Below are 24,898 nucleotides of genomic sequence, written 5' to 3'. Positions count from 1 at the left end.
TGATTTAGCTACAGGAGGAGCGTCATCATCAATAACCAAGGCCGTGCGCACCGCACATATGAGCCATCATCTGTCACAGCATCCTGATCTTGCTGAGGTTGCAGCTGACGCTTCTGCGCCCGCACAGACAACTCACCCTGTAACACCTCTGATAGCTGTTGTACTGAGGTAGACAGTGAATTAGCCCACGCGGGTTCATGGATGACCTGAGGGGGCGACAACAGGAAACTCTGAGGTACGATTAACTGTTTAGGACACCCCTGCATAGGGGACGACACCATAGACTGCTGTGAGACCCCCATCTGGGGACACGCAGGGGTTGTCATTAACTGGCCCACCAGGCTAGTAAGTGCCGTAGCAAAACAAGCCCATGGTAGCTCCTGCACAGGTGTAGCGACAGAAGTCGGCCGTGCCAACCATAGACACGCCTTACATAATCCATCAGAGTTACCATCACCCTCTGCCAATGGTACCCTGCATACAGTACACTTAGGCGGAATGGGGAAATCATGCTCACTGTCAGACATACTGAGTGTGTGACCCGGAGCTGTATGTGACCACCGCACTTCACAACAAGTCGTATAGTGAGGTATAAATACCCCTTGCAACACCGCACCGCAAGGGCTTGTTAGCAGAGAACAAAAAGGGATAGGGAAAATAGCTGACAGTATGTGAAAGTGAAAGTAACAGACAGCAGCACTGGCCCAAAGTCAAATACAATGCAGAATATTGAAAACCCTGCAGTATCTGCACTTCATCAACTAACCAGACCTCAGCCTGGTAGGAAACAGCGCTGCATACACTGACCTTGCACCGGAGGAGAGGTATGCAGGGGAACCAGACCACGATGCCCGCGTTAACAGCTTCCAGCAGTGTTTGCCACATGTATTAAAATGGCCACCGAGGAGAAGAGGGAGGGCTGGTCCGGGGGCGGAGCGCATGCAGATGCCTAACCACCTTGTGGAGAGACCGTGTGCAGTGGGGGAGGCGCAGGCTGCTTAGCAGGGAAAGCGCGCTCCCCTGGCATGCATTTAACCCCTGGGACGCTGGACATTTACTGTTTCTGTCCAATCTTCAGGGGGTAGTGGACAGCGCAGGGATCAGCAGCCTGGTTCCACACTGCAGCCAGTCCCCAGGGAGCCCCCTGCCTGGGGACTAAGGACTGTGCTATTCGGCTGGGACCCACCACGGGACCTTGCCGCTTACCTGAACCCCCGTAAATCCGGCCACAGTCCGGGCAACCGGGGCCACCGCTAGCGGTGACCCCAGTCACCCACCAGCATCCCCGGATCAGTACCGGCGTTCTGGTACCAGCGGGGTGTAGGAGCAACGACATGGACGTCAGTACAGACTGTCCATGTTGTCTGCTCGTTAGATGTGCAGCCCCAGCTGCATTGAAGAACTTCAGGGGCCGTGCAGAGCCCCACTCTATACGGTGCATCCGACTTCAGCCAGGCACCGACGAAAACGGAGTGCATGAGGCTCGGGGGCGGGGTATAGGTGAGGGACCCCAGTGCATCCTGGGAGGATGGAGAAGTTTTTAACTCTGTGGTGCCTGGATGTCTGCCGCCATCGCCTATACCCCAAGGTATCCTGTGGATACCCTATGGACCCTGATGTAGAAATAATCCTTAGTCACCGCCTGACGCCTAAAGATTGGCTCCTTACATGCCAGCAACACCTCCTCTTCCTCCATACTGAGGACAGACCTAGCGTTCCCGCTAGGCTGTTTTAGCGGGGCGCGGCGCCCTGCCCTCCTTCTGGAGGGCAAAAAGCACCCTGCCCTCCAGGAGGGCAAAAAGCGCCCTGCCCTCACAGCCTGCGGGAGCCGTTCTCACCCGCGGGACGCAGTGTCCCGCGGGTGGAGAAACATGCGGTGACCCGGTCACCGCCGGAGAATAGACGCCGGGCGCATGCGCCCGGCATCTATTCTCCCTGTCTGCAGGGCTTGGGGGCTGCCCGGCGTGTCCGTAAGTGCCGGGCACGCCCCCAAGAGTGACGAAAAGGGGACGCGTCTTATAGACACGCCCCCTTTTCCGATGACCATGCCCCCTTCTCGGTCGCGCGCGCCTTCAGCGCTCACACGGGCATGCCCTCTCTAGCTCCGGCGCCCTGCCTCCTGCCGGAGCTAGAGGGAATACTACAGACCTGACCGCTCTTACTAAAGAGGGAACACCAGGGACTGATGGTCCTCTTTCACTGAGACAAACCCAGAACTTTGAGTATCAGTCTGATGAGGAGGTTGAGTCAGGCTAGTGAGGCAACACATGATGAGAACCTCGATTATGCCCCTGCTTTTTTACTACCACCGGTCTATCCACCTACGGAGGGGCTGAAGATGGCAGTATACTCTGACTAGAGTGAGCAGGCAAATTACCCCAACAGGGATTCATGGGGGGCATACACATAGGATGATGCACATTATGTGCGTACCCCATAGGATGAGGCGCTACAGCAGCCGGAGCCCGTACCTCCGTGGTCTTGCCTATTAAATAGGACCAAACCTCAAGAGTAATGGCCATCCACGATGACTCTTGTGCTGGTGTACCAGATATATTGGATAGTTGTTTGCAACAGTTATGACACAATCAAAACTGGTAAAACATCCGGAATCAGTATGAAATACCGCCGGCCCTATGGCCGGCAGTTCGCATCCTGGCAGCGGCAGGCCGACAGAAGCAGAGTTCCCGGCAGCGGAAGCCCGACAGCGCTGGAAATCCCAATCGTCCTTAAAAGGTAGGTAAACAGTAACCTAGCCCCCTAACCTTCCTTAGGGGTGCCTAACCCTAAGCTACCCCTAAGTGCCTAACCCTAACCCCCCCTTCCCCGCAGCCTAAGCCCCCCGGGGGGGTGCCTAACCCCAAGTCCTCCTCGGGGGGGTGCCTAACCCCAAGTCCTCCCCGGGGGGGTGCCTAACCCCAAGTCCTCCCCGGGGGGGTGCCTAACCCTAACCGTCCCTCCCCCTAGCCTAACTCTCCCTCCCCCTAGCCTAACCCTAATCCTCCCGGGGTGGAGCCTAACCCTAAGTCCCCCCCCGAGTGCCCTAAACCTAACCCTCCCCCCCGCGGCTGTCTGCACGCGGCGCCCGGCATCCCTTAGATCGGGATGCCAGGCGCCGGTCTCCCAGCATCGGGAAAATGACAGGCGTCTAAATATAGACGCCAGTCATTTAACCCACACCGGGATAAAGCAATCGGGAAGCCGGCTGTCGGGTTTAAGACAGCCGGTTTCCCGATTGCATCCCAAACATCCTGGTCCGATAAGCCTGCCGAACAGGACTTACAGGAAATAAGCACTAGAGGGCTCCCATCCTCACCTTTACCTTCAAACATGACAATGTCTAAATGGTACAAGGTATATAATATAAATGCAATGTGACTTTGTATCAATGAGACACCCCACACACCTTCAGAGGGATGAGGAGTAACACAGAGATAGTTGTACCTTACAGTTTTTAAAAAATAGGCAGTGTACACACAGCAGCTAGCATACTGTTACATACAATGCATAAATACGTAGATTTGCTACAGCAATATGGACTCTGGATCAACTGACCAGCCCCGAAGGGGTAATGGTAGGATATAGAGTGCGCTATATGCCAAACCCAAGAGGGAGGTATATAGAGAGACAGACCAAACCTCTGACACCAACCACTTCAGTGCACGGACCAACACTAAACTGCGCGCGTCTCGCACACAAGATGGTCAATTATAGCAAGCCAGACAGGGGAATCCGTAACCGGAAGCTTGCGTCTGGGGGAGGAGCGCCTATCTCCCCCTAGGCTGCGATTTTGACGGCCCGGTACGCTGACCTCACGGCAGTAAGACGTTGACTAGTGAGCTCTAGTGAGTCTTACCACCTGTCCCCGGCGACAGACGATATGGCCCCGGCTGCCTTAGTGAGGACACATTACACGAGGCCTTCACCGGCAGCCGGAGGCGGGGGACTGCTTCACGCATGATTCCCCAATGAGGAATCACATATCTACCATCTCCGTGATCAGACCGCAGTCATGGGCCTCAGCGAAAGCCACTAGCCAAACCACGCTCAGGCCTGCCGAGAACCTCAGGGCGTATAACGCTGCTGCTGTTTTGGCGTCGGTAGGAGTCACGGTGCAAGCGTCTTTCACGGTGCCTGTTACCGCTAAACTCTGAAGTTCGAAAAACAGTTAAAGTAAAACATAATAGAAAAAAGCCTAGGACAGCCTAGCAGTCCCGCTGTTATAACAGATGCGTCTTGCCGTGCACCAAACAAAAAAAAGCAATGCCTGTGGCTGGGGTATATAGGGAGGAGGACCAGTGCATGCTGGGAGCTCCAAAGCTTTGCTGTTTGGTGCACTGGATACGATCCAACTACATACCCCAAGGTAGATCCTGTAGACCCTATGGAACCCGAAACAGAAAAAAAAAAAAGATTTTTTTCAAGGGAAAACAAAAGTGCACACTTCATTGAGTGCACTTATTGTTACTATCACCACTACCTTTACTTCATTAACAAAGGCTTCTTTTTCAACCAGAAAACAAAAGTAAAGGTTAGGATTGCAAACCATGTTTCCAATAAGGTAGTATCAAGAAAGCAAAAAACATGTAAACTTTCCTTGTAAGCATGTAGCGGCCAGCATAACACATCTTTCAGTTTGGCTCCTAGATGTGCGAACTAAGGGCCTGATTCAGACCCGGACGCTATGCTGCGCTCGCATTGAGAGATTTTTTAGCAATCTGCACATGCGTATGAGTTGCAATGCGCGTGCGTGAACCAGTCATTGCGATGGGAAAGTGCTCGCCCGTAGCCCGCAGTCGGGCTGCTATTTTGAGTGACAGATAGTAAAGTTTGTGGGTTGTAACAAGGAAAGGTGCTTGAAAACGGGGGTGTGGATGTGCGAACGCAGGCGTGCCCGACCGTCAGAACGGTGTTTAATGGGTGTGCATAATTAGCAAAGTAGCTTCATTACACACGTGACTGGGCTGTATTTTAGCCTGAACCGCTCGCAATGTTGGGGTGGGAAAAGGCTACCACAAGCACCGCGAGCAGCTCCGATGGCACTCGAGGTTCCCGATTAATCCTACAACTGCCCGAGAGGACGTGTGTTGCGAGTGGCAAAGGGGTGTCTTTATACAGCTCGCTATTACTTAGTGGGCGGCTTTATGCGACGCAATGCACGCACATGATTTAAATAACCGGCCCCTTTTAGCCAGCGAGCAGACGCAAATAGCGTCCGGGTATGAATCAGGCCCTATGTTTTAAGTTCACACAAAGGATGCCATTTTGGTTAAACTAACTTAGCTTAACAAATAGAAAAAAAAACTCTCAGTTTCATACAAGACTCAAGACTCTTGTACTAGGTACAGCCATAAAATTGATCATACTACTACTGTGAGAGTTTGCGGATATTCTAGATTTAGATAAAGTAGGGGCGATTCAATTGTCGGCGGCCAGTGGTGATGGGCGCCCAATGGAGCAATTCAATTGTTTCTCCATTAGGGCGTGAACAGTTTTCGGCGCCGGCATTTCTGCTCGCACCCACCTGAGGAGGCGAGCAGAAACGTGCGATAAATCCTGGTTTTGCGTTTTAGCGGCCTAACCTTTAGATGAGTTTAGCCGTTTTACGCAGCCAAACCTGGTCTAATTACCTGTGATGAGCGACATGATAAATGGGTGCCAAAAATAATTGAATTGCAACACTGGGCACCTAAAAATTACTGCAATATAAAAAATTATTGAATCGTCCCCACTAAAGGTTTACATAATTATTGTTTGGATTTATAAAGTATGATCTGTGCATTTTAAAGACATGAAACTGTGCACATTTTCTATGTAATTACCAATTTTCTTTTATGTTCTATAAATATGCCTTCTATTTCCACAGCATGTGGAATAGAGCCAGAAAGTCAAATCATTTAATTATCCCATTTCCCATTATGTGCAGCTTGACCTTAAACAAAATTCCACAGGGATAAAAAAAATATATATTTTAGAAGAAAATGTGAGATACAACTTTTATGTATTAAAGTGTTAGATAAATGAGGATAATAAATCTTGGGGCCTTAAGAGCGAAACAGAAAATGGAATGATGATCATGTGTTTGCACTTTACTTTCAATGCATCAGAAAATAATACCTCCAACTTTTGATTTCCACCTTAAAGAGCCTATTTATCATATCACATATTAAAGAGTTTTGATAAATAGAAGAGGAAAAATATTTCAAATAGCCATGAGGTGCATTACTAATGCTGGGCATACACTATACAATTATCTGCAGTGTTCTCCCCAGGCTTTATTTAAAGGGCGGTCTGCCCGGCAAAATTATCTTGCCACCCGGGACCTGCAGGACGCGCTTTGTCCTGTGTGCAGTGCCGTAGTAACCAATCACAGCCGGCGGCGTCTTCTCAACCAATTGCCACCGGCAGATTCTTTTCACTACAGCTCCAAGAATCACCCTGGCACTTGCGGCTCCTCCTCCTCCCTCTGTGTCCACCTTCTGCAGCTGCCTCCCCGCTCATCGCTCAGACAGAGACTCCATTACCCTTCCTGTGCCCCGTGTTCCCGGGTCACTCAGCCACACTCCGATCCCTCTCTTTCACACGCTGCTCCCGCCACAGCCACTCTCCATTCACTGTGCCTCAGTGGGGATGTCGGACCTGGGCTGGGGAGGTGTGCAGCCACGTTGGTGCTGCAGATACACTTCCAGAAGCTGGTGCCGCAGCTGCTCAGGTGTAAACGGTGCTAGTAAAGGAGCAACCGGAAAGGTGAGGACCCCTGTCCTTGGTGTTACAGGCTGGCTTTGTGGCCCCTTTGCATGGTATCAATTCCCATTTACCCGGTGAAGTACCATGTTAACTCTCAGAATCCAGGATAAGTTCCCGGACCCATGGGTTAACACGGGCGCTGCACCCACAAACAGGTTTTTTAACACAGATTTATTTTCGTGCCTGCTCAGGCTAGAAAAAAAATCCTTGTTAATGCAGCCTATGAGCTGCTATCAACTCTAATTGAATAGCCCCATGTTTTAATTAGCCTGCGTTAAATTGAATTCCCCCATAAATTTACATTTTGGATCCTGATGGTTTTGTGTGAAATTAGGATAGCTCCAGCAGAATCCGGCTTTTACCCATACGATTACTATGTACAATTTACGCTAGGTACACACCTGACAGATTTGCCAACGACTAGACAAATTCAGAAGACCAAAATGATTCCTATAACTAGTGTTCATTCTAGCAGCCTGCACCTGTTAAAACCTGTGCAATTCCTCTTTCCTGCCTGGGGAGTCGCTCTCAGCTCTGGTGCTTATAGCACACAAACTGCTTAATCTCAGCAGTTTGTTGCATCAGCTGAGTGTGCTAAAAAGCACCAGAGCAGAGAGTCACAACCCAGGCAGGAAAGAGGAACTGCAAGGATTGTGACAGGTGAAGGGTGCTAGAAGGAAGAATACCTATCTATAGCCGATGTGGAGCAAATACACTACACAATATCAGATTTCAAACGATCTCCTGGAAGATCATTCCATGGTAACTCACGTTACAAAGTGACATAGCAAACAATTAGCAATTCCAGCTTTAAATGTCTGTGTTGCAGGAGCCAATGTAGATACCCATTTCTGACTACTAATTTGTGTTTTAGACCTAAAAAAAAAGCCTGTAAGGGTTATATCTTCTAGTTATTCAATCCTTCCTTGAGGGTTTAGTGAATAATAAGGAAACAGGACAATTTCGGAAAATTGAAAGGGCCTTTAAGGAGATGTTTTTATATTTATGGTCAACAAACATTCTTAAATGCTAACAAATAAATTATGTAAGCAAATGGACCTGCACATTGACAATTTCCACAGTGCTAATGCTTCGTGCAATATAATACATGACTATGGGAGCTGTGAGCACTCAGTAAAGTACATAGTATACTTTATGCAGCAAGTAAGACTTAAGAACACATTTTAAATGTTCTTTTAAAAGCAAGAATAAAGTTAAAGGTTCTGTCTATGCTTCTAACAGGTATATTTGCCCATGTGCAAAAGTTTAGACACCAAGGTTGGGTATGGGGTGCCGGCACTCAATATCCCTACGTCAGCATCCCGACAGGGTTAGGATACAGACACATGTCGGTCAGTATCCTAACCCTCCCCCTCTCCCTACGCCTAACTGTGGCCAGAGGCCGGGCCACACGTGGTTAATGGATGCCGCGGCACTGAAGGGGTTAACCCTCTGTGCTGCGCCGCCATTTTTTTTTAAAATGAACTATGGGCGCTAGGCGTCACATTTAATTGTATTATCGGCGCTAGGCGCCATCTTTTAAATATGTTGCCGGCGCTAGGCGCCGAATGTTTAATGTTTTATGCTGCCGTGGCCCAGACCCTGTCCGATGGCCGCGGCAGTGTGTTAACCCCTCGTGGGGGCTGTATGTCGGCGCCCCAGCCCCGGATCATCTCCGGCGGTGGCGCGTCAATGAAGGTTCCACACTGGGGTCCGGGAGCCTGGCTCCCGACACTCCAGCTCCACAGGGCTGGATGCCGACTGCTGGGGGCTGGGAGCGCAGCTCCCGCCGCCCCAGCTATCCAGCAAGGTGGTAGGCGCCGGGGGGCTGTGTATTGTGCTACCGTCCCCGGGCCACCTCCACAGTCGGCAGGGCTGTGTGCTGGCTGCTGGGGACCGGGAGCAGCGCTCCCGGCGCCCCAGGGCGGCAGGAAGCTGCTGCCACCGGGACAAATGTCCCGGACTGCAGGGCTAAGCGCCACATTCAGGGAGACTAGGCTAGCCGGCTCCCTGCACGGCGCTGGTTAACCACCGGTGCGCGGCACCGGGGGCACTGTGCGCCGACGCTGGGGGCTGGGAACGTAAATCCCCGCGACCCAGCAGCATGGCAGAGTGGCTGCACGCTGGGGGTCTCCCTGGACCCCCAGCGCTGTGAGCAGACCACAGGGGGTTCCAGAGTCCTCAGTGGGCTGCTGGATCTTCCAGCCCGTCCAGGGAAATAAAGTGTCCTCCTATGCGGCCTCATGCCTGGAAGTGGGATGAGGAGGTGCATAGGGAGCTGGCTAATGCAGCCAGCTAAGAATTTACACCGAGCTCCAAACAGAATTTCCTCCGTGGCCAGGAGTCTCTGCCAGTGACCCTGCTTGCCCACCTCTGGAGCTCAGATTCGGGCAAGAGAAGCAAGCTTGGTCCCTTAGCAGATTCCTGGAAGTCCGTTTTCGGAGGGAAATCCTTAGCTTCCCAGGCTGTGTCCAGACGGAGCGGAGCCGTGGGCGTTGCCCAGCTCAGAGGTTAAGCCCAGGCACAGGGGAGTCACCACTCCCCCTTGCCATAAGGGACAATGTTAAACGTGCATGTGGCCTGCACATGCACAGATCATGCACTTATGATGATTGGTTTCGAACCATAGAGCGGGCTTACCCCCTGCGGAAATGTGTATTAGAGTGGCATAAAAGAAGGCTTCGTGCCTGGTAATATTGTACAACCCTGTAACTTCTTTGAGGAGAAGAGCTGCTGATAAGATTCCTGTATGTGGTACATCTTTGGAAATCCTTTGTGGAGAATTGCTGTTTGATTTCTGTGTGATATCCCCTTCAGGCGGAAGGAAGGGTCTTCTTTAAGACTTTGAGCAATAAACATCTTGCCTGAATTCAATTGTATCTCAATCCTGCGACCAACAGAATTGCGCAAAACGCTATTCCGTTCTCCTGCTGTTCTGGGTAAGAGCTCAGCAGCTCCAAGTTCAAGCCCTCTGCCAAGCTACCGTGCAGACCTGGTCCATTGCGAGGGATCAGGTGGGAACAGCCGACACCAAACAGGAGGTGTGTCCGCAGTTAGTCAAACGCATACGCAGCAGAAGTGGTACCAGGTGCCTAGGCAGGAGCCTGAGGGTACCTAAAAAGCGGTTCCAAACGCCGATGGTAGAGTTTGGTGGTGGCAGCATCATTACACGCCCAGGGTAGAGTGGGCGGAGTCAGTGACAGGCGGTCACTGACGGTGAGTGGGAGTCCAAAAGTGCTAACCCGTGACCAGGGCCGGCCTAGGCGAAAGGCGTCCGGTCACACTAACCCTCTCTCCTTGCTGCCTATACCTAGCCACCCCCAGTACCCTAAACCCCCCCACTTATTGCCTAACCCTCCCCCTAACCCCAATACTTCGTGACGGGATGCCAGGGCCGGGATTCCAGCACCAGCATCCCATCTGTCGGTGTTATAACCGATTCAAAGACACCATACCAAAAATGGACTTTATAATTCATTACAACAGAAGTCCTTTGACATTTAAGTCAAATGAACAAAAATGTGTCACACAACAGTAACATTACTAAGGGGCCCATTTATCAATAATCACATACTCAATGCAATATTGGCTCGATATTAGCACCCAAAATCGCATTGCTGTAGGTGACAATACTATAATGGGAGCACTCTACTGACCACGCATCAGTGATGGCCTTTACCGGGGAGGGTTCCGTAGGAAGCTTCTCCTGGTAAATTTTATGACGTGAGGCCCATAGGCTACAGACGCTGCAGATGGTGTTAGCTGCGGGGACCTAACTAGCTTGGTAAATTTGATAGCTTTGCAACACCCATAGAAACCTATAGGGATTGCGGCTGCTGTCGAAAATGGAGGGACGCAGCAATTAGATATCTACTGCGATCCCTCCATAGTATATCTGGGGTATAATTAATATTTGTGGGTATTTTCGGGAAATATGATGCAATTATTTAATGATAAATAGGCCCCAAAGTGTCACTTTACACAATGGTGGGGGGGATTCAATTCAGTGGGAAGTGCAGTCATGCAGTATCACAATGCCCAGTTGCACACATATCAGGCATTAACGGTAGCACTAGCATCGCAAGCTTTTCCCTCGCACATTTAAGGGAGGGGGGGCGGAGGGAAATCTTGAGATGCCAGTGGACGTGATGTGTAATTCCAGAACAGCACCTCAAACCAATGTTGCAGAATTCAATTCTCACAATTGTACATATTAAATTAGGGGGAATAAAGCAGTAAAAACGTTCAATCTACCAGCAGCAATGAAAAGCGAATACATATAAACACCCCCCATGTGTTCAGCAATTATTACACTTCAGTGGTACAAAAATATAATTCACATGACAAAGTAACGTAATTACTTATGCGAGCAACGTGTCAGTTTATATGAAGATTTTCTTCTGCTATAATGGGCACTGAAGTAGAAAATGGCAATTACAAAACCAAAATGTGTAAATGATCCAGCACATAAGTAAATCGATAACTAGCAAAATAACATAAAAGTATTTGCTTTCTATCTATCTTATACACAAATGTCAAGCTGCCAATACATCATCTTCACACACACAATATAAAGCATATCAACATTTTATCTGACCAATAACCTCCTGTAATGTAGAAATTTAGCTTCTTGAGGGCACATTTACTGCTTAGTCAATTTTTCCACAAGAAGCTAAATTTCTACATAAACCCAACAGAACATAATCAGCACAGAGGCGATGACATGGGAAGGTTAATAACACTCACAGCCGCCAGGCAGGCTAGCACCGAGCAGCCCTCACTACATGCTGCGTTACAGCTACAGAGATGCAGCAGCGCCCGGGATCACACAGCACGCCCGCCCGCAGGCCGGTGTCGCTGTGCCCGGCGACTACACCATAGAAGCCCATACTGTACCTTCCATGCCAGGAGCAGCACATTCATTATGGCCAGCAATGGGCACGGCCCGTTCTCGTTCTGAGTGACGATCGGGGTGCTCTGCTCCTTCCACCGGATCCACTTGATGTGATAGACGGACTGTCCCGGGAAGCGGTCCCTGGCAGCCTGCGCCTCCCCGGCCTCCTCGTCTTCCTCTGCCCCGAGCAGCCTCTCCTCCGCCCCCTCACTGATCAGCTCGGAGCTGGGGCAGGAGAGCAGGTTGGAGAAGGACTCCAGGGAGTCCAGGCTCTGCGATGCCCCGGGGACGCTGTGACCGCTGCTGCTCGGCTCCTCGGGGGTGAGGGAACCGGCAGGTGCCTTCCCCACAGCCGGCTCGGTGCAGCTCCCTGCAGGGCTCCCATCCTGGGCGGTCACACTGTCCGAGGCTACGGACACGCTTCCAGCAATGGGCAGCTCCGGGCTGTGGGCCTTCGAGGCCTGTTGCTGCTCCTCTCCCTCCGGTTGCTCGCTGCCTGAAGCCGGTACCCGCAGCCGGGCGCTGTCATCCCCGGGGCACACCGGCTGCGCATCTCGCTTGCCAAGGTTCAAGGCTACAGTATCGGATAACTCCGCCGGCACAATCCCGACGGTGGCTGCCGCCGTGTCGGGGCTTTCCATTACCGGGTGTTTACCGGGACCGCAGCGGCTCCTCAGCAGCTGTCCCAGCCGCCATGACAGCCCCGCCCCTAGTGACGTCACAGAACAGCTGGGCGTCTCTCTCCGATATAACCAAAGCGATGGAGTCAACGTAACAATAAAGTTATTCAAACAGCGGCAGCAGCACCATCAGCTGTGTGTGTGTGTGTGTGTGTGTGTAGTGTAGCGCAGGCAGCAGCGATAATCCCTGCTGTAGGGTCTGTGTGTTGTCTACTCATCCTTTACTTATGCGCGGTTTATGTGTGCATGGTGCCCTTACATATGTGGTAATAAACACCTAAATTGAGAACTAGATGACTTGCAAATAGTAATAAAATTAATTTACAAAGAACAAAAGTCTGCACTTAGTATTCCCCTTTTACATTTCCGATTTTAAGATGCATTATCATAATTTGGATTTTTTTTCCCCATTTACTGGGCATGTTATCACAGTGCACAAAAAGATTAGCAAAGTGGAGATGTTGCCAATAACAGCCAATCACATTCAAGCTACCTTTTTCTATACTGTACCAAATAAATGCTAAACATAATACTGATTATGTGCTGCTATGGTCAACACCTTGTCGAAACCGTATTGTTACGTTCTGGGTTATTTGTGGACCCGGGGTGGTAGCAGGAGCGATCACAGAAGCAGATTTGTAAATAAAACTAGGATTTTTAATAAGTGCTCGAGTGGACATATAATGTGGCAGTAAATAAAAGTCCAGGAAAATATAAATGTGCACAAGAGTTCTGTGGTGGGAGCAAAAGGGTTAATGTCCAGGTAGAAACAATTAGAGCAGTCCAGCTGTGCAGGTAGTGAAACTGAAAATAAACAAGCCAGGTTTGCAGATAGTGAAACTGAAAATAAACAAGCCAGGTTTGCAGATAGTGAACTGAAGTGCAGGATGTCAGCAGGCTCAGGCACTCAGGTATGGGCAAGGGTGATGGAGGTAGCGGGGTAGTCCAGTGGGAACTAGGAGCTGACAGGCAGACTGGCAGACAGCGGATTCACAGGAAAGCACAGAGAACTCCCTCTCAGCTAGGCTGAGATACACGTTGCACTGGCAAAGAAGGAAGGCACTGACCCTTCCTAAATACCCCATGCCGTGCTGTTACTGGCTGGAGGGAACATGTGACTCACCAGGATTGGCCAGCCGCATCACATGGCCAAAAGGCAAGATGGCAGCGCCCATGCCAAACGGAATGGAGATGCCGCCAGGCCTTACCAGCGCAGAGTGACAACAGGCCCGCACAACAACGCGTGCAGCCAAAGCCCCCCGCCAGACACCAGCTCCGCCACCAGACAGCCCGCGCCACAATGACCTCACAGGTAACACTCGCCTAGCGCCATGCTGAAATACCCTGGCCGTGACAGTACCCCCCCCTTTTGGGGTGGCCTCAGGACACTCACTAGGCTTCTCCGGATGGGCAGAATGGAATCTCCTGATGAGCGTGGGAGCGTGGACATCACGAGCATCGGTCCAGCAACGTTCCTCTGGACCGTAACCTTTCCAGTCCAGCAAATACTGTAGATGACCTCTGCGTAGACGAGAGTCCAAGATCTGGGCGACCTCAAACTCAACTCCTCTCTCCGTCTGGACTCGAGGAGAAGCAGGTAGAGCACTATGGAATTTATTCAGGACCAGGGGCTTCAATAAGGAAATATGGAAGGAATTAGGGATTTTTAGGTATGGGGGTAACTGTAGACGATGGGCCACTGGATTAATGACTTCTGTTATGGAGAAGGGACCGATGAAGCGTGGTGCAAATTTCATAGAAGGAACCCTCAGACGAAGATTCCGGGTGGATAACCAGACCTGGCTTCCAACTTGCATGCGTGGAACTATTCTACGCTTCTTATCGGCCTGGGTCTTATAGCGAGAGGATGCCTTCAACAAATCAGACCGTACTTGAGTCCAGATGGCAGCAAAATTCCGCACCGTGTCCTCCACGGCCGGAACATCGAAAACAGGCAGGCTTCGGAATTCGGGAACACGAGGATGAAGGCCATATACAACCTGAAATGGCGTTTGGTTAGTTGACGAGTGGTAGGAAGCATTATGTGCAAACTCAGCCCACGGCAGCAAGGCAGCCCAATTGTCCTGGGAAGATGACATAAAAATTCTTAAGAAAGTCTCTAGATCTTGATTAACTCTCTCGGTGGAGCCGTTGCTTTGCGGATGGTAGGCCGTGGAAAAGTTTAACTTCACTTGAAGAACAGAACACAAAGCCCTCCAGAATTTTGCAGTAAACTGCACACCACGGTCAGAGACAATTTCAGCAGGAAGGCCGTGTAGACGAAATATGTGTTGGACAAACAACTGTGCCAGGTCAGGGGCAGAAGGTAACTTCTTCAACGGTATATAGTGGACCATCTTAGAAAATCGGTCTATTACAACCCAGATAGTGTTGAAACCTTGAGAGACTGGCAGGTCTGTGACGAAATCCATGGAGAGATGCGTCCATGGACGTGATGGAGTAGGTAATGGTAGCAATTCCCCAGCTGGAGCTTGTCGTGATGATTTATGCTGGGCACAGGAGGAGCAGGAAGAGATAAACTCCATTATGTCTGCCTTCATAGAAGGCCACCAATAGTGTCTTTTCAGGAACTCCAAGGTCTTCCGAGTGCCTGAGTGCCCTGCGAAGCGAGAGGAATGTGCCCAAGTGAGAAGCTGCTTCCTTAATTCCGGGGCCACAAATGATTTTCCCGTAGGAGGCTGAAGTTGTAATGCGGTGAAAACTCTTGATTCCAAGACAGGGGTATTGCTTTGATTTTCAGATTGATCATCACAGAGGAGAGATCTTGATAGGGCATCAGCCTTCTGATTAAGTGCTCCAGACCGAAAGGTCAGGGTGAACTGAAACCTGGCAAAGAATATTGCCCAGTGGGCCAAACGAGGACTCACACATTGAAGGTTTTTGAGAAATAGGAGATTTCTATGGTCCGTAAATACAGTAAATGGAAACTTGGCGCCTTCTAGCAAATATCTCCATTCTTTCAACGCCAACTTTACAGCTAGTAGTTCTTGCTCACCTATGGCGTAGTTCCTTTCGGCAGGAGAGAATTTTTTAGGAAAGAACCCACACGGATGGACTCTGTTGTCCTCATAACGTTGAGACAAGACTGCTCCCACAGCTTCAGATGATGCATCTACTTCCAACAAAAAAGGCCTGTCCAGATCTGGTTGTCGAAGGACTGGTGCTGAGATGAAGGCCTGTTTTATAAGATGAAAGGCAGACTCTGCCTCAGGTGACCATTGGGCAGGATTAGCACCTTTGCGGGTCAAGGCTGTAATGGGAGCCAGCAGTGTAGAAAATCCCTTAATGAAGCGTCTATAATAATTGGCGAAGCCCAACAATCTCTGGATGGCCTTCAGTGTCTGAGGTCGGGTCCAATCCAGAATTGCTTGTACCTTCTTGGGGTCCATTTCTAAACTGGAGCCAGATATTACATAGCCGAGAAAAGGTACACTGGGCACTCCAAAGACGCACTTCTCCAGTTTGCAGTAAAGGTGGTTTTCTCTCAAACGGGTCAGGACCTCCTTAACATGTTCTTGATGTTTAGCCACAGAGGGTGAAAAAATCAGTATGTCATCCAGATAGACAACAACCGAAACATATAACAGATCCCGGAAAATCTCATTAACGAAACTTTGAAAGACAGCAGGGGCGTTACATAATCCAAAAGGCATTACTAAATACTCGAAATGTCCATCTCTGGTATTAAAAGCGGTCTTCCATTCATCGCCAGCTCGGATACGAATGAGGTTGTAAGCCCCTCTTAGATCTAATTTAGAAAAAATGACAGAGCCCTTGACCCTATCAAACAACTCAGTAATCAGGGGAAGAGGGTATCGATTTTTTACAGTAATGTCATTAAGGCCTCGATAATCGATACATGGTCTTAGACCACCGTCCTTCTTGCCAACGAAGAAAAACCCAGCTCCGGCAGGTGAAGTAGAGGGGCGGATGAACCCCTTTGCCAGGTTGTCCCGGATGTACTCGGTCATGGCTTGAGTCTCAGGCAAGGACAGCGGATAGGTACGACCACGAGGTGGCATCTTATCAGGTATCAATTCAATTGGACAGTCCCACTCCCTATGAGGGGGTAAGATATTTGCTTGTTGTTCAGAAAAAACGTCGGCAAACATCTGATATTCCTTGGGAATGGCAGAAGAAACTAATGAAACTGTCTTTCTCACAGGTCGAATTTTTGGAAGACAGGATTTCTGACAGACCATACCCCATGACAGAATCTGCATAGAACTCCAATCAATCCTGGGATTATGTTTACGTAACCAGGGTAGACCAAGAACAATTTCTTGAGAGGCCTCTGATATCACCAGGAATTTTAAGGACTCAGAATGAAGTGCCCCAATTCGGACCAATACAGGTTGAGTCTCTTTGGTGACTATCCCGTTAGTCAGAGGGCGTCCGTCTATCGAGGTCAGAGAGATAGCATGGTTGAGAGTCAAACAAGGTATCTGAAAATTATCAATGAAACTAGACGTTATGAAATTTCAGGCTGCTCCTGAGTCGATTAGAGCAGTAGCAAAGACAGGTTTGGGTTTAAGATCCAAGGCTAGGGTAATCGTGAAATCTTTAATTTTTGGAGACGGGTTCATAACTCCTAACTTGATGTCTCCAGGGTCAGTTAGGATTTGGCATTTCCCGGTTTACGGGGACAGGAGATCAGCAGGTGACCAGACTCTCCGCAGTACAGACAGAGGTTCTTTTGCATTCTTCTCTGTCGTTCTTCTTTGGAGAGGTGTGTATGATTCACCTGCATAGGCTCCTCTTCAGTGGGAGAAGGAATGGGACGGGTAGAAATGGAGGGGGTAAATGACCTTTGCCGGTCAGTTCTGTTTTTTTCAGCCTGACGTTCCCTGAAGCGTAGGTCAACTTTGATACACAATGAAATCATGTCGTTCAGATTAGTAGGAAGCTCTCGAGTGACTAGATCATCCTTTAGTCGGTCTGACAACCCATGCCAGAAGGCCGAGGTGAGGGCTTCCTCATTCCATTTGAGCTCTGATGCTAAAATTTGAAATTGCACGGCATATTGACTGACAGGACGGACCCCTTGCCTCAGTGTCATGATGTTTGATGATGCTGATACAGTACGCCCAGGTTCATCGAAAATCCTCCTGAAGGATGACACAAAGCCTGCGTAATTATCCAGCAGTGGATCTGAGCGCTCTCAGAGTGGGGAAGCCCATTCCAAGGCCTGGCCGGATAACAGAGAGACTATATAAGCCACTTTAGTTCTTGCAGTTGGAAAGTTGTGATGCTGCAGGGTAAAATGTATGTCACACTGATTTAGGAATCCTCGGCAGAGTTTAGGATTGCCGTCAAATTTATTTGGTAAAGGAAGACGTAAGCGGGGAGGTGATCTGCCTCCTGTATTCCCAGACGCTGATGCGGATGTAGTTGCTGGTATTTCAGGGGTAGAAAAGGAAGTTTGCAAACTATCCTGTCGCTTGGACATCTCTTGCAGAAATTTAGCCATCTGATGCTGCATGTTTTCCAGATTTTCTAATCGACCAGAAATGCACCTGAACAAATCCACTCCTGACTCCTGATCCGTGGCCGGCTCCATGGGGCCAGTGCAAACTGTTACGTTCTGGGTTATTTGTGGACCCGGGGTGGTAGCAGGAGCGATCACAGAAGCAGATTTGTAAATAAAACTAGGATTTTTAATAAGTGCTCGAGTGGACATATAATGTGGCAGTAAATAAAAGTCCAGGAAAATATAAATGTGCACAAGAGTTCTGTGGTGGGAGCAAAAGGGTTAATGTCCAGGTAGAAACAATTAGAGCAGTCCAGCTGTGCAGGTGTGAAACTGAAAATAAACAAGCCAGGTTTGCAGATAGTGAAACTGAAAATAAACAAGCCAGGTTTGCAGATAGTGAACTGAAGTGCAGGATGTCAGCAGGCTCAGGCACTCAGGTATGGGCAAGGGTGATGGAGGTAGCGGGGTAGTCCAGTGGGAACTAGGAGCTGACAGGCAGACTGGCAGACAGCGGATTCACAGGAAAGCACAGAGAACTCCCTCTCAGCTAGGCTGAGATACACGTTGCACTGGCAAAGAAGGAAGGCACTGACCCTTCCTAAATACCCCATGCCGTGCTGTTACTGGCTGGAGGGAACATGTGACTCACCAGGATTGGCCAGCCGCATCACATGGCCAGAAGGCAAGATGGCAGCGCCCATGCCAAACGGAATGGAGACGCCGCCAGGCCTTACCAGCGCAGAGTGACAACAGGCCCGCACAACAACGCGTGCAGCCAAAGCCCCCCGCCAGACACCAGCTCCGCCACCAGACAGCCCGCGCCACAATGACCTCACAGGTAACACTCGCCTAGCGCCATGCTGAAATACCCTGGCCGTGACACGTATAAATTGGTTGCGATCGCTTAATTGCGCACGAATCGCAACACGACATACATTGGACGATTTGATCGTCCACGGCCATTTTATGCGAACACACGCTCCCGCCGCATTCGCGCATGCACTTGCGCACGCACAATTGCACATGCTCGCTATACATGCACACGCATCCCATGCCCCCGCAACTCGCCATATTGTGAATGGCGAGCCATGCTTCTGTGCTCACAACGGTTAGGCACCATTTTACATTACATAAACACATAACAAAGCTAGTACAGCAATACTGTTTAAATACTGTTTGCGTTTCAATCGCATAGCCAGCTTTTAAGTATTATTGTCGGAAACCTTACCCCGACGGACAGCAGCCTTTCCTTACAATAAACTTATATCTCATTTAACCCTAAACTGACTGAGATGCGCACAACACTATTTAGTACATAAACACCTCTTTACTCTCATAGAAATATTCACCCACTTACACAATAAATGTTCCAAACATAGAAGTTTATGTGTTTTAAAGGTATACAGTGAATGTTACATGTTAAATAGCAGTTATATGATATCTGGGCTTAGGAATAAGATAAATGGGTCATGAGTAGTATCTACCGATTTCCCTCTGTCTCAACAGAAATATGAAACCAACAGAATGAATATGGAAGGGATCACTATCAAGTTATGAAGACCTGCCAAGAATTATACTCTATACTGTAAAAATCATTGTACACATCCCCTGTAGATTTGCATGCCAAGGGTAGGACAAAGGAATTTTCTAACACAGTTCAACCTCCAGTGACGTCAACCATCTACTAACCAATGAATAGCAACAACCATTGTGACTCAGTAATAAAGGGCCAATAGGGAGCCCCTCTGAGTATTAGCTTATGTTCAAAGGAAATTGTACACCTATAAATTCCTATGCAGTCTGGATCCCAACCCCCTTTCTTCCTCTCTTTTCTTCCTTAACACCCAGCTATCTGAGAGACAGCTGTTAGCCTGGATCCAAACCGCATGGCGAAGTATTGGTAATTGTATCTTTGTCTTTATCCTGTATATAGCTGCATTGTATAGATTAAGGCTGATTATACCCTTTTTACAATATAATACCTTTGTGTGTGTTGGAACCGCAAACTGTTTCTGTGTGACAAAGTTATTTTATATTGAAATGGGAGGTATGGGCAATCTGGTCTGTGCAATCAAATCTCTCTAATATCGATACTGTTTAAAAGGTATCAATAATTTGGGGGCTCACCGAGTTGGATTTCACCCATCACTGTATTTTTGAACTGCTCCCCTCGTCTTGGAACAAAAGAGTGGAAAGGTGCCCGCAGACTTTTTTCCTGCGTTCCTATTTTTGTTCAGAGACGGAGACTCGCAGTTTGCGAATTCAGAGAGGGCTGATTAGAATCTGGGATAGTGGAGAGAGATTTGTGCTTGCCCACGTTGTTGTAGAACGGCCGCGTATTGCATACGCAACCGATCGCACAATAACGCCACAAAGGTTTTAGTGTACACCACGTGCAAACAGTCGCAGCATAGTGCGTGCGACCGGATGTACGGCCACTTCCTGCCATGTGTAGCGATTACATCTAATTATTTGTAACCGAATGCACAATAGCAAGTTCTGTTAGAATTCAAATAAATCATCAAGACTGAAATACGTCATATTGATAGGGCTGTAATCTCCAAAAGGCTGTTAATCAAAAGAAAGGTATTTTTTTTTATTTTTGTTATTTGGCCACAATATAGAAGTGTGTAAGGTGTATGATTGAGATTGTGAAATAGGTTGTGCCTTTGTGGTCCCTATTTTAGGTAATAAATATAGGGTATACATAACAGGTATACTGGCAGAGGGGATCCTCCTGGTTTCCTATCGTTAAAGAGAGTTAACGATAAAGTATAGCTTCCAGTGTAGTTGTAATATTCATCGGTCAGTTAGGGCCTTTGAGTGTTGCGACCGGACCATACGAGTGTGGCATCTCTGACTGAGGCTGCTTGCGGGGACAAAAGGACAATAGGTGGTTACTGTGGTTTTATCTATAGCTAGATAACTCCTGTGTTCCCTATTATAGGTGGTTACTGTGCTTGCCTTAGTAGGTATTGCTGTGTTCCCTATTTTTAGATATTAGCTAACTGTAGAATAGGTGCGTGGAAGCAGCCTATCGGTTAATTCTTCCACCGGTCTCATCATTGTTGTTTTTTTTTGCAAAATGGGCGCAAAACAGTCAACAGGGATGGTAGACGATGCGCTGTGTATGCAAGGTCCGACCGGGTCAGCTCTTCATATAATGTACACTAAATATGGTCCGTACGCAACGACGCACTGTACTGTGTGGGTTAAGATGACGAGTAAGAGTGAGAAACCTTTCCCAAAGATTGGAAGCTTTAATATGGAGATTTTAAATAACCTTAGGGATCACATATGTAGAGTGAAATCCCTAAAGAAAAGAGTGGAGTATGATGATTTTTTGAAACTCTGGCTGAATGAAAGTCGCACATGGGTTAATGGCGTGCATGGGGCACCGCGTGGATCCACGTGCATGCCTAGGGGTGATGCGCACGCAACGCTACACAGCGTAGCGTACGCATCACAGGGAGATGCAAACTTGCGGCACGGTAGCGTTGCCAAAGGTATTGCGAATCGCGCCTGCGCACCCCCGCCACCTTATGTGGTGGGCGGTGATGATACATTACCACATAACAAAAACTATAAAAATGTTGTAACTGAACCAAGTAAGTTGTACCCGGTCCTGAGTGAATATTTGAAAAATGTCTATGATGCAGAAAGTGATCCTGTAGCAATGTCTGCTGTATCCCATGCTGTGCAGTTATTAAATGTCCCTTCCCAGCAAGTACAAGTAGCTGCCCCTATGGTATCAAGAGGGGGGGAGGGATCCTTAGCTCATGGGGGGAGGCCCTAGTAGAACCCATGGTGGGGGAGGCTCCTTTAATAAGGGTGCAGGAAGTATTAGAACCAACTGCTTCAATAGCGGAGGTTACTAATACCGTTCGCTGCAGTAATAGGCTTAAAGGTATAGAGGTGGGAGGCATCCATCCTGTAAGGACAATTATTGTCCCTAATGGGAACGCAGATGTGAATGGTGTCATACCCACAAGGGAAGTAGCGATGCACTGTCCTTGGACACGGACGGAACTACATTCCATTATGTCTGAATTTCCTGACCCCAAGAAACATCTGGCAAAATGTCAGCGTTTCATAAAGGATCTAGGCAATGCCCATGAGCCAACCAACAAGGATTGGCGAGTGGTGTTAAGAGCATGTCTCCCAGAAGGTACAGATGTGAAAAAGTTTATCACAGCATGTACTCTGGATGCAGACATCCCCTTAACTGATCAAGGTAATCAGGATTGCATTGCCCGTATAGTTGCCCAATTAGCCATATTTTTCCCGTTAGTTGTTAATTGGAGTAAAATCTTCTCCATTAAACAAAAGGAAAGTGAACCTGCAGAAGATTACTTTAATCGTGGGCTGCAGACGATCACTCAGTACACTGGGATCGAAAACATTAAGGATAGCACGCACTACCGGGGAATGGTCATCACTGTTTTAATGGACGGTCTAAAAGACAGTTTGAAAGACAGAGTTCAGACCTCACACCCTGGTTGGAGAGGGATAACAGTTGACGCGCTCAGGGAAACTGCAATAGACCATGACAAGAATATCACCAGGAAACGTGAAGCTCAGAGTGAGAAATTGATGGCTGTTAGCATTCGAGCTCTAGAAGATATGCACTTACAGCCAACAGACACATATCCACCTGCACAGTTACAAGTCTTAAACACCTACCATCCTGCGCAGGCCCAACCCATACAATTCCCTCACACATACCACACCAGACCACAACACACTTCACACACACCCAAAACCATCATACCCACACTCAAAATTCCCTCTTCCCGGACTTCAACCTAATTACCAACAAAATTTCCCCAACAGATCAGCTAAGAAATGTTTTAACTGTAACCAAGTAGGACACTTTAGGAAGGACTGTAGAGTCATAATTCAGGAACCCCACATGCAGCAACGTATTGATCCATCTCGTAACCATAAGAACTACCAGATAAATCCTGCCCACATAGTTGCTGCAAATGCCTTGCTGGGGGAAGATAGCCAACTATAGGGGTTAGGTCATACCTGTAGTCTGCAGGCAGTCAGGATAACGGGAGGTACTAGGGAAGAGCCGGTAACAAAAGGTTAATGTAGCTGGTACTGAACGTTCCTTCCTAGTAGACACAGGGGCGACCAGGTCTGTTTTAAAATCTCTTGAAAATCTACAGATAACAAACCAGACAGTACCAGCAATGGGTGTAACAGGTAGCGTACAGCATTACCCTTTAACCAAACCCACGGAGGTTACCATTGGGCCTTTGCATGCCAGGCATTCTTTCCTCCTGGCAGCAACAGCCCTTACTAATCTCCTGGGAAGAGATTTATTGTGCAAAATGGGATGTATTATCTATTGTACCCCTGACTGGATATTTATGGATGTCCCAGGAAGGTTTGCACACGAGGTAAGGGATGTGCTAGACACTCCCCAAAGGTTAATGCTGCACACCATAACATCAGACAAGGGTTCAGCTCAGGTAAATGAAATGTTAGAACAAATACCTAGTTTCCTTTGGACTAAGGATGGACAGGACACTGGGTTAATGGCAAATGTAGCTCCCGTCATGGTAAACCTGAAAAACGGTAGACACGCTCCTAAAATTCCCCAATACCCATTAAAGCCAGAAGTGGAGTTAGGGGTTCACCCCATAATTGAGCGTTTACTACAGCAGGGAATTTTAGTCCGTACAGCCAGTGTAGCCAACAGTCCCATCCTCCCTGTGAAAAAGAGTGGTGGGAGGGGGTACAGGCTGGTACAGGACCTTAGAGGGGTTAACAAGGTGGTAGAAAGCCAATTTCCCGTAGTGCCTAACCCAGCTGTCATCCTTATGCAAATCCCATCAACCGCAACCCATTTCACGGTAATAGATTTATGCTCCGCTTTCTTCTCCGTCCCCCTTCATCCTGATTGCCAATACCTATTTGCCTTCACATACAAAGGCGTACAGTACACATGGACACGACTACCCCAGGGCTTCATTGACAGCCCCAGTATCTTCTCCCAGGCCTTACATGATTGTTTACAGTCTTTTCAACCTGCCAATGGATCTGTACTAATCCAATATGTAGACGATTTATTGTTATGCTCTGATTCGGTTATGTCATGTTTAAATGATACTAAACTTTTGTTGCTTCACCTCTCGCACACAGGGCATAAGGTTGCTAAGGACAAGTTACAGCCGTGCCAGACCAGGGTTAAATACTTGGGACACTGTCTTACCCAAGGCCTCTGACAGCGGACAGAATCCATGCCATACAGACCATGACACTACCGCAGAACCAGCACCAGATCCGTACCTTCTTGGGCATGTGTGGGTATTGCAGGTCATGGATACCCGGTTTTTCCATTCTGGCTTCACCACTGCAGGAGTTAGTCTCTTCCACAAAACCAGACCGTGTCTTGCACTCTGAAGAGTCAGAGCAAGCCTTCCTTAATCTTAAGGACAGTCTGATAAGAGCACCTGCATTGGGGATTCCAGACTATGGGAAACCCTTTGATTTATTTTGTACGAAGGCTGCTGGTTGTGCGGCAGGAGTTCTCACACAAAAACATGGTGATGCCAATAGACCAGTAGCATACTACAGTGCCCAGTGGGACGCTGTGGCAAGAGCACTCCCAACGTGTTTAAGGAGCGTAGCTGCAACCGCACTCTTAGTGGAAAAGAGTGAGGATGTAGTGTTAGGCCATGACATGACTGCACATACACCACATGCTGTTTCTGCCCTGTTAAATTTGGCCCAGACCAGACACGTTTCCTCCGCTAGGTTCACTAAATGGGAACTAGCGTTAATTGCACCGACCAACATTACTATAAAGAGGTGTAATACTTTAAACCCTGCTACATATTTACCAAATGTGCCTCATGATGCACAAAGGGTGGAAGGTAAAGGTGAATCGTTACCAGTGGTAGAAGGTGAGTTTGGTACAGGAATTAATAGGCATGACTGTAAGGAGTATTTAAATCAAAATTTTACAGCTAGGCCTGACATTCATGACACACCGTTAGAAAATGCAGACTTAACGTTTTACACGGATGGGAGTTGCCATAGACAGACTGATACAGGTGAGTTATGTACAGG

The 24,898-nt window shown here is 48.5% G+C and overlaps 1 protein-coding gene across 2 annotated transcripts in view; it reads right to left on the bottom strand.

Annotated features, from left to right (window-relative positions):
- Positions 1–12,353, bottom strand: part of MINDY2 (MINDY lysine 48 deubiquitinase 2) — a 223,585-nt gene extending 211,232 nt beyond the window's left edge. For both annotated transcript variants that reach the window (XR_015869439.1, XM_088443140.1), the window contains exon 1: positions 11,644–12,353. Coding sequence is in view for 1 of the 2 variants with exons in the window: in XM_088443140.1 (XP_088299266.1) it covers positions 11,644–12,282 (639 nt within the window). In the remaining variant the exon portion in view is untranslated. The remainder of the gene's footprint in view (positions 1–11,643) is intronic.
- Positions 12,354–24,898: the final 12,545 nt, after the last annotated feature.

Source organism: Taudactylus pleione, unplaced genomic scaffold (assembly GCF_031769625.1).
Source record: "Taudactylus pleione unplaced genomic scaffold, aTauple2 ptg000019l, whole genome shotgun sequence".
NCBI classification, from domain to species: Eukaryota; Metazoa; Chordata; class Amphibia; order Anura; family Myobatrachidae; genus Taudactylus; species Taudactylus pleione.
The sequence above is the reverse complement of the archived record's forward strand: the minus strand, read 5'-3'. Positions and strand labels throughout refer to the sequence as shown.